Source organism: Trachymyrmex cornetzi, unplaced genomic scaffold (genome assembly GCF_001594075.2).
Source record: "Trachymyrmex cornetzi isolate Tcor2-1 unplaced genomic scaffold, Tcor1.1 scaffold1166, whole genome shotgun sequence".
Taxonomy (NCBI): Eukaryota; Metazoa; Arthropoda; class Insecta; order Hymenoptera; family Formicidae; genus Trachymyrmex; species Trachymyrmex cornetzi.
Window position 1 is genome coordinate 38,489 of NW_017295726.1, and position 10,368 is coordinate 48,856.

Sequence of the window (10,368 nt, forward strand, 5' to 3'; positions counted from 1 at the left end):
TATGTATATATATATATATATATAATGTAATAGAGAAAAAATTGCCGAGTGTCGCTGAACACGAAATACTAAAGTCAAATGTTTCTGATAGGCTTAAAAATTTAGGAGACTTTAGATTGAGGAGACCGATGGTACGCCCCACCCGGCGTCCAGATGTGCTTTGTCAGCATGTATGAATGATTCGATGCAGTTCAGACAATCCTCTGCAGGTTGTATGCACACTATCGGCTTATTGCAGGTTGTGCATCTTGTTTGATTACGCACGGTACTCTGGTGCGTTAAACTATGTGAAAAGATGGGTAGAAATTGCTTCTTATATTTGGTTGTCTCGCGTTCGTAGCAATCGTTGCAAATTTTAATAAAACTGCTATTGTGTTGATAGACTCGACAACCTTCCAATACGATGACGCACCGAAGGTTTCTTAAATACCGATAGGCATTCCATTGATTTTCCGCTTGAACCGGGGTAGATGGTTCTTCATCTGGTGATTCAGTGATGCAGCAGAGGTAGCGACACAGTGGCATTTCGCGTACTTCTACCAAGAGATTATTAATGTTAAGATTATTCATTACGCAGTAAATTCGAGTTCCTTATTTTAATCCTATCGTTATTATAAAAATGTATATATGTATGTTTTTCTTTCTCTCTTATATATATATATATATTCATGTATAATCATATGTACGGAGATGCATAGGTAATATTCCCTTACTGGGTTACCAATTTATAGCTTTAATCTTAATATTACTTCTATTATTAGATCGAGGGTTCCACGGGTTCTAACATCCCTTCTGTATGCTGTGCGTGTCCTAAATCTATGAGTATGTCCTTAACATTTTTCATTTTGGTCCCGCACTCGTTCCTTATTTCTAAGTTTACTATTGCTGCTTCTTCTTCCACGTCTCCTACGATGCTAATCCACGCCTCACGTCGATCAATCAAAAATTTAGTTAGTTCTCTTGCTCGACGGAGCCACGTGTCTTTTGGCTGATAAGGCCCGATGTGCGCTAATGCGCATGGGATGGCTTGCCACTCCAGCTCGCGATACCTATGTTCTAGTACATAGATCTCGAAGTGGCGTCGTTCTACCAGGCGGCCCCAGTCTTTTAGACCGACTGAGACCATTCCGTCTCCTCGAATCTGAAGCACGACACCTCGATGCCATTTTCGTCCTTCTTGAATAACAACCATTTCATCTAAGCAAAGATCATAGACTCGGTGATGTAAAAATCTACTTCGTCGCTTCTGTGAGCGAGATCTTCCATCATATCCTGGAAATCTTCTTGGCTGTTATTAAGTTGCACCCAAAACAGGGAAGGTGAGTCCACTCTTATCACCTGGACCTTCAAGGAACTGCGCGTTAGGTATTTTGTGCTAAGAGTGGCGATCTCCATTGTAATCTGTAAGAGATCTGTAAATAATGGAATATAAATATCTAAGTAACATAATTAATGTCAATTGTAAAGAAAGACAATAAAAGACGTCCAGTAAAGAAAAAGAGTTTCAGTAGAAGTAGTTATGCTTGTGTTCCTTGGTTTTAACCCTTTAATTCAAGAGTATAAGTAGAGTTTTCCGTTAGTGGAATTGGAGGATAGACATGCTCCCCTTTAGGTGGAAGAGGAGGGGGGCAGGCCTTTTCCTCATCCATCTGGTCAGAGAATTTTACGGTCTTAACTATAGGGTTGTTAGATCCTGTCTCGGCGGGCGCCAAAGTAGTAAAGTTTTTTTGTTTAGGCGGCCTATTCCCCAGGTGTAATAAGAGTTGAATGACCGTAAGTAGTTGAGTCCCATATGGCTCCCAACAGATACATCGACCATCCATACACAGTGTGCAAAGCATATCCGTGCACGAATGTATCTAGTATTAGTTTTATAACTTTCGCACTCATGTATATTCCGATTATACCAGCACTAATATTTCCGAAAATCAGAAATTTATTCCAGAATTTTTGCCACGCAGATATAGCTATCTTCTCTATCGAAGCTTCGTCTAGAAGATTAAAGAACGAGCTTCCGTTCACGAAACCTGGCTGTCCCATCATTCCTCGGGCTACCGCATTAAGTACGGAAGGTCATTCAGCCGGGAACATTATATGGTCCCGCAGAGTCTCTAAATCGTTCTCTGAATATATCCCGCTTGTAACGAGTGAGCTGGGTCCGACATATTTCCATGTTGGTTTAGTCATTGGCTTCAAAATCATAGGTGGTAATGTTTCTACAGGTCTAGATGCGAATCTGTACCAAGAATCTCCTAGGAGGTACATAGCAGGTGTAAGTGCGTTGCAAGTGACCTGTGTTCCCTGTCGCAATAAAATATGAGTCTGTGGAGTTAAGAAATATGTTATATTGTTTCGTATTACTGATAATTGATCGTAGCATTCTTGAGTTTGAGCAACCTTTACTTCGACGGGTACGCACTTTACTATATGTATTACTTCCCCCGCCAATAATGCCATATATCCCGGCCCTTGCATTATATGGTAAGCAAAAGCGTCTGGAGAATGAGTAGCGAGGGCCAAGGCATTTTTTAATATTTTCTGTTCAAGGTTGCATTGTTGCAGAAGTACGTTTCTGTATAATTGACTTATCTGAGTTCGTATGTGTTTTTCTACATATACAAATTTAGAGTTCATATAGGTAAAAATATCAAGATTTTCGGATTTACATTGTTTATCAAACACTTTATTATCAGGTGTCGTCTCAAAAATTAATAATTTTGGATGTTCGGTTAATATAAGCGTGTGTCCACACACTACTTCTTCTCCTTTTTTTGTTAAGGCAAAGATATAGTATCCTGCGAGTTTAAAGTATAAACTATTTGAGGTTGTATGTCGTTATTATTAGTCAATACTTCTGCAATTCCAGTGTAAAGCGCGCCAAAATTAAGCTTTCCGCATGAGCCTAGCATGGGCAATGGATTCCAATAAGTGTCACCTCCTTCTATGTCCACACAGTGGGTGGTTGAAAATTCACAGGCTACTCCGGATCGTAGTATTACTTTGTTAGTATTTAGGCGTACCTTAGCTTCATAATCTACTAGTGTAAAAGTCAGAGTTGCTAGTACAACGACGTCTGTCCATGTTCCAAAAGGGTAAGTACTTCCGTGACATGTTCCGTCATTATCCACGTGTCCTGCTAAGGTGGCAGGTCGAGAGACCGTCTGGTTTGATTTTAATCCGGTTATGTAAACGTGCCCCATTCGGAAATAACCGAGGGTGTACATGCGTTCGCATGCTTCACGTGATGTTTCTTGAATGTACGAGTATTTACCGTTTTGAACATCCATGGTGTGAGAGAACATCCCACACTTTTTAATTATTCTATCGACTTCAATTTTACATTGTATTACTTTTATGGTTTTAAATTCATTGACTTGAATGAGTTGTATGAATTTTTGGGTCTTATTCACATTTTGGAGAGGTATATCGCATTCTTCAGTGTTAAGTAGTGACGTGGTAGTTATATTTGCTAACGGAGATCCGCAGTCATAGCCTATTATCCCGTAAGTTTCATGAGTCCATAGCGTTAATAATATTATTGTTGTGATTTGTCTTATCCAGGGGTCCATCTGAAATTTTGATTTAGTAATAATTAACATTTTTTAGTTATTGGAAGCTGGTTTTATATGAGAAATTCGTAATCGATTAGGATGTACGATACGACTGTTTTTCTTTATCCGAATTTTTACGTTGTTTCGGTTTAGTATTTCTAAAACTTCGTGCGGTCCTGTGTATTGATCCCCAAATTTGCCTGGTTTAGGTCCCTTTAGTAAAAACACATGATCTCTAGGTTTAAATGTTTGTGGATTTGTTTTCTTCTCATAATATTTCTTAGATTTGATTTTGGCTTCAACGACATTTTCGCGAGCGTTTCTCTGTGTGACATGGAGTTGCGTAATTAAGTTTATTAGATAATCGTCGTAGCTCGCTAATTTGTCTTCAGGAGCTAATAATTCATTGGATGGAATTCTTGCTATTTTACCGAACACTAATTCGTACGGGGTATGTTTGGTAGCCTCGTGTATATTGGTATTATAATTAAACATCGCCAATCCGATTCACCTATCCCATTGCTTTTGTTCGTTCGCATATTGCTTTAAATATTTACCTAACGCATGGTGTGATCTCTCTAGTGATCCGTTGGATTGAGGATGAAAAGCTGTTGTACGAAATTTGCGAATTTTAAATATTTTCGCTATCTTTTTCATTAAATCGCTAATAAAGTTTCTTCCTTGATCCGTTAATATTGCTTTAGGTGCCCCTAATATGCAGATAAATCTGTCAACGAAAGCTTCTGCTATCGTCTCGGAGGTTTGATTTGGTACTCCCATGCAAAATTTGGTCAGCTGATCTTGTAGTGTTAAAATATACTCATTGCCCCTTTCGGTTCTAGGAAGGGGTCCTACGATATCCATCGCGACTTTATCGAAGGAAGATCCCGGTGTATCAGTAATCATCATAGGTTGTTTAGTCTTAACCCTTACTAACTTTTTCAATTGACATTGTAAACATTGTTGAATATACTGTTGTACGTCTGATTTTAAATTTTCCCAATAATAATTATGCTTTATTCTATGGTATGTTTTCGTAACGCCTCGGTGTCCGCCTGTAGGCGAGCAATGCATTTCGCCGATTATAATGGAACGAAGATCTTTAGGTGGATATTTGATTAATCCATTGCATATTCCTAGTTTGGTAGTTGACTCGGTAAAATTTTAATATAGATTTAATGTCATTCCATGGCACGTTATTGACAAGATCTGTTTTTGCTATACTAATGGTTACTAATTTTAATTTCTCGACGATGGTTCGTAAATCTTTTATCACTGTGGAAATTTGAGAGATAGTCATGGTTGGACCTTCACGTTGCCCTTCACTAACAGGTAAAGCAACGTGGTAATGTTTTTTATATTTTATGGCTTTGGCTTTGCCCAAGGTGAGATCCTTCAGACAAGGGATCTCGTTCCTTTCAAAAAGTTTCTGCGAACCTGAATCTAGTGGTCTTCCGTCGGTGTCGACAAAATATACGACATTATCCTTTCGTAAAAACAATAAATCGCGACTATTTACTATATTGTCTCTGGCTATTTTTATTTTCGAACCTTGATTGTTGTTGTTTTTATGACTATCCGATCTTTCGTCTTCGTTATCGGTATTTTGATTTTCTTCGATATCTCTTTCTTTATTTGGTGGATCATTTCTATCTTCCACTTCATCGATTTCGTCTTCATTTTCTTGCGATAATCTTTCTCGATGATCATTCTTATCCTTTATTTGACTTTGGGTTTGCATTCTATTGTAATTAGGTGGCTCATGGATTAATGCTTCTTCGGTGATTTGTAATCTCGATGGTTCACACAATTCCTCGTGTGTGAATGGTATTGAGTCTGTATTTTCGTCAGACAAATGCCTGTCAGGTAACTGATCTTCATCATTCTGCTCGTCGGAAAGATATAGTTCAAAATTTTCGTTTTCTTCCTCTTCATCGGTTTCCTCTAACATTCTAGAAACTGTTTCTCTGTCTTTCGGATCGTCAAGATTCAGGAATCTATTAGCATTAATTATATTGCATTTTACTTCTTCGAGATTTACAGGATTTCTTGACAGAGCGTCAGCATTTATGTTAGTTTTACCCGCCTTATATACTACGTCATATTCTTATTCTGTCAATTTTAATCTCCAACGCGTATTCTCATATTCGCGTCTTGTGCGTTTTTGAACCAAAGCAAGGGTTTATGGTCTGTGACCAGAGTGAATTTTCGTCCGTATAAATATGGTCGGAAATGTTTAACGCAATATACTATTGCCAGAGCTTCCTTTTCATAAGTATCGTATTTTATTTCATTGTTGGTTAACGTCCGTGAGGCATATGCCACTGGTTGATCTTTATTTATTTCTCCCTGCGACAAAATGCCTCCTACGGCTATTCCAGAAGTGTCAGTGGTTAGAATAAAAGGTTTTGAGAAGTCCGGGTATTGTAGAACGGGCTCTTCACATAATCTCTGTTTTAAAGCTTCGAATGATTCCTCTTGGACGAATGTCCATTCGAAACGCATATCGTTTTTTAATAAATTCGTTAGAGGTTTAGCCAATTTTGAGAAATTTGGTATAAATCTTCTGTAATATCCTGATAATCCAAGAAATTGTTTAATGTTTCTCGGCGTTTTAGGCTTAGGAAACTGCCTTACGGCCTTTAATTTTTTTTGGATCTGGTTTAACTCCGTCTTTGCTGATTACATGGCCTAGATAAGTTACTTCTGTTTTCAAAAATTCACATTTGTCCGGCTGTAACTTTAGATTAGCTTGACGCAGTCTATCTATCAGTAAATTGTATTTTCTTGCATGTTCTTCGAGCGTGGTTGCATATATTACAATATCATCCATGTAGACAAATAATTCTTCACCTTGCAATCCTGTTAATACTAAGTCCATTAATCGTTGGAATGTAGCGGGAGCGTTTTTCAGTCCGAAAGGCATTCGGCAAACTCGAAATGACTGAAAGGGGTTGTAAACGCAGTTTTATGACTATCTGCAGGATCCATTTTTATTTGGTGGAACCCGGAAGCTAAATCACATACCGAAAAGTATTTAGCCCCTCCTAGTTGATCCAGAATATCGACGATGTTAGGTAATGGATAAGCATCGCCAATAGTTTTATCATTTAAGGCTCTGAAATCTAAAACCATTCTCCAGCGTTTATTTCCTTTTGAATCTTCTTTTTTAGGTACGATCATCTTGGCTATTAGATATAAGATTTATTATGTTTCCCTTTTCTTGTGTATTCAGATGTTCTAGGCGTAACAATTCTACGATTTCTGTGAGCCTATTTTTGTTAGGCTTTTCCGATAATGCGAAACATTCGCGTGTGATGTCATTTGATAATTCTTCTTCTGTTTTCTCCTTTCGTTTTGACTTACGTTTACGCATAAATTTTTCTATTATTTCTTGAGACTGAGCTTGTGTTGACGCAAGGATTTTCGAAGATGGTTTGTTTGCTTTGGAATTACGAACTTTCAGATAAGGATTATACGATTGCGTTCTTTTTATAAGTTCATCAATAGTAACGTGAGAGGAATTATTTTTATGAATATCATTTTTTGCGGATATTCCAATCCTTGGTAATTTAATTTCGAGAGTGGAGCTCTTTTCTTTTGACTCCTTTTCATTAAATTGAGTCGCATTGCATAATAAGGTTTGGTTACTTCCCTTCTTGCAACCGACAGGAGTAGAATTTACCAGGGGGGTACGGAAACTTTCCTCTAGAATTCTAGGATTATTTGGATTTTCAGGAGGGGTTTGGTAACTTCCCCCTCCAAGGATTTTGAAATTATTAAAATTTTCATGAGGTTTGGTAACTTCCCTCTCCAATGATTTTGGAATTATTAAAATTTTCATGAGAGGTTTGGTAACTTCCCTCTCCAAGGATTTTGGATCCTAGAGTCTCGGAGGGGATATGGAAATCCTCCTCCCGATAAATTTTTAGAATAGAATCTTTACGTAATTCTTTGGTTCCTCTCGTTAATTTATTCTCATTATTTTCCTTAAATTCTTCATTTTTTCGTTTTATTTTTCTATATCTCTTTCCTTCTGTCATAGTGACTTCGTCTTTGTCCGTAATTCCGTCGTTGTTATCGTCGTTACTAACGTCTTCGTGATTTTGTATATTTTTTGGATGGGTAAGACAAATTTGCAATTTCCTTCTGAGGATTTTGCATTTCTATGCTTGAGCTATCATTGTCGAATAGTTCATTTAGAGATTTAAGGCGCAAGGTTGGTACTTGCACTTCAACTTCCTCGTCTAATGTGCTTATGACGTTTAAGAACGCTTTTCCAGCGACGTTTTCTACTATGGTATCGCCTAAATAAATTCCATGGGCTACTTTTATTTTTGGGATATATTTTTATTTCAGGATTTTTTATCCTCACGTAGAACAAAGATTCTGTTCGCGGAGATGCTGTAATGGTTTCTGGGGAAAAGAACTGTATAGTAATTCCTGATATATCTAGATGTCCCTTCGCGTAATCTATTTTTGAGGAAGTCTGTTTGAAAAAATCATTGCCCAATATGCCTGATTGTGTAATGGGAAAATCGTTTGATACTATATGAAAAGTTACTCAATTTTCGAAAATCGATAGTGATCTCACCAAGAGTATAAACAGGATATATTCATTTATCCCATTTAATTTTAATATGTTATTATGGTTGACAGTGGTATCCCATGATATAAATTTTTCTTTAATTATGTTTGGCCCAGAACCAATATCTAGCATAAAAGTTATATATGGAGTGAATTTACAAAGCTTTACCTGTATGGTAGGCACGTGACTATGTTTATCGAGGTTTAGCGTTACCGGTTGCACTTCTGCCTCATTTCTACCTACTGGGTTTTTTGTGGCGATGGCGGGTGTGAGATCCGTGCAGACCCCTGTTGTACACCCGACTTCGAGGGGCCGTCGGAGTTTCCCTGATTATTTACTCGTCTTCTATTGTTACTTGCGATGCGTAGTTCACAGTCGTCAAGGAGATGCCGTTGTTCTTTACAATAGCGACAGAATAGCGAGCCCGAAGATGTTGCATCTTGTTTCATCTTAGATCGACAATCTTTGGCGACATGTCCAAAATTATTGCAAATTTGACAAACAATTTTGGTCATATTTTTTGAATTATTTTGTTCATTTTGCTTTTTCCAACAATTATTGGCCGAATGGCCTGACTTGTCGCACCATTGACAAATTATAGAGGACTTATTCTGAATATTGTTATTAATATTGCTATTTGTTTTACAAAATTTAGCATTATGACCAAATTTAAAACAAAGTTGACAAATAATATTATTTCCTTGTATTACCTTGACAGGTCGTTGAACTCGAGGGTCGCTAAACTAGTTATTTTTCTGCAATTAGAAGCCGAGTGCCCCTCCTTATAGCAAATTTGACACGTTTCGTGTAATTTATTAGTATCTGGTTTTTTACTTGCTGTATTACTGTGCCCCTGTCGTAAATCTGTCATCGAGTGTAGTTCTCTCTCAATTCTTAAAGCATCAGCTACGGTTTCGTGGACATTTAAATTTCTTGCTATTCTCTGTTCGATTTCCGGTGTTAGCCCTCTAATGAAGCATTTACACATATCTTTTTCTAAGGATGGCTTAATATCTTGATTAGGAAGAAAATTTCCCGAATCTTTATGCGCCTTTAATGTTTGCTTCCCCAAAATTTTAACTCGATTCGCGTAAGTAACAACGTCTTCTTCGTTCTTTTGATAGATGTTTTCCAATTCTCCTTGCAATTGATAAACATTTTTGGATGGGCCATAAACCTGTTCTAAGTATTTTGTTAGTTGGGATACACTGTCAAAATTTTGATCTTGAATTGTGCGGCGTGCTTCGCCCACAATTCTCGTTCTAATAATCTTGGTAAATTGAGATTCAGTTTCTGCAGGCAACATGGATTTCGCTTCCTCACGTCTCTCAATAAAATGTTAGCGGAATATTTTTACCGTCGAAGAAAGGGACGGCTTCGACCGCGTATTTTAATGTAGCGAACGGATTTGGATTCGCCATTATTTTATCTCTTTTTGTCTTAGGAGTACCTTTAATTTCAGTTACCGGTTGTATTGTTGTATCTCCGGAAGCGTTGGAGACAAGTGTATTAGTTAAAGTTTGAAATAGATCTTGGTCGATCTCAGAGTCATCCAGCGAGAAGTCAATTTGCTTGTGTATAGTTTTAGAGGACGCAGGAGTGGATGCGTGGATTGTTATGTTATCGTGTTTTGGCTTGTTGTGATTTTCTATAGCGGTTCTATAAATATCGTTAAGGAGGACGCAGGAGTGGATGTGTGGATTGTTATGTTATCGTGTTTTGGCTTGTTGCGATTTTCTATAGCGGTTCTATAAATATCGTTAATTTCCCCTTTGCCAGATGTAGACCTCGTATTCATACCTGCCCACAAAGGTCGCACTTAAAATCCCGGACGAACCCCCAAATTTGCTTAGTCTGTTACGTCCAAGCTCCGATAATATGCGTGAATAGGTTTAGGGAAAGAAAAGGATAAGAAGGGAGAAGCATGGAAGGACGTTAAAGCAGACGCTATGTCTCGCATACATCCGCGGGAAAGGGATGGAGCGAGTCGAACCCACCGTTTATTGCTCTGGAATATGGGTCAACGTCCCGAAAGAACGATATGACACCTGTTTCCGATGAGCAGTGCGATCGTCGGACCGACTTTAGAGTCAAGGAACTTAATCCTTATAACTCGGGACCGGACGATATGCGATCTCTGACGCGGGGTGGGAGTAGGTACGAGGTCTTATAATCTTAAAATAAATGTGAATTGTGGACCATTATATATATATATATATATATATATAT

The 10,368-nt window shown here is 37.9% G+C and overlaps 1 protein-coding gene across 1 annotated transcript; it reads right to left on the minus strand.

Moving 5' to 3' along the window:
• Window positions 1–757: 757 nt before the first annotated feature.
• LOC108765089 (uncharacterized) lies at window positions 758–1,192 on the minus strand. The gene has a single exon (XM_018513619.1). It carries the CDS (start codon window positions 1,190–1,192, stop codon window positions 758–760), a length of 435 nt encoding a protein of 144 aa, XP_018369121.1.
• Between the last annotated feature and the right edge of the window lie 9,176 nt (window positions 1,193–10,368).

Bases quoted from the DNA above. Each gene is read 5' to 3' on its own strand.
- LOC108765089 (XM_018513619.1), bottom strand. From the start codon at position 1,192: ATGGTTGTTATTCAAGAAGGACGAAAATGGCATCGAGGTGTCGTGCTT.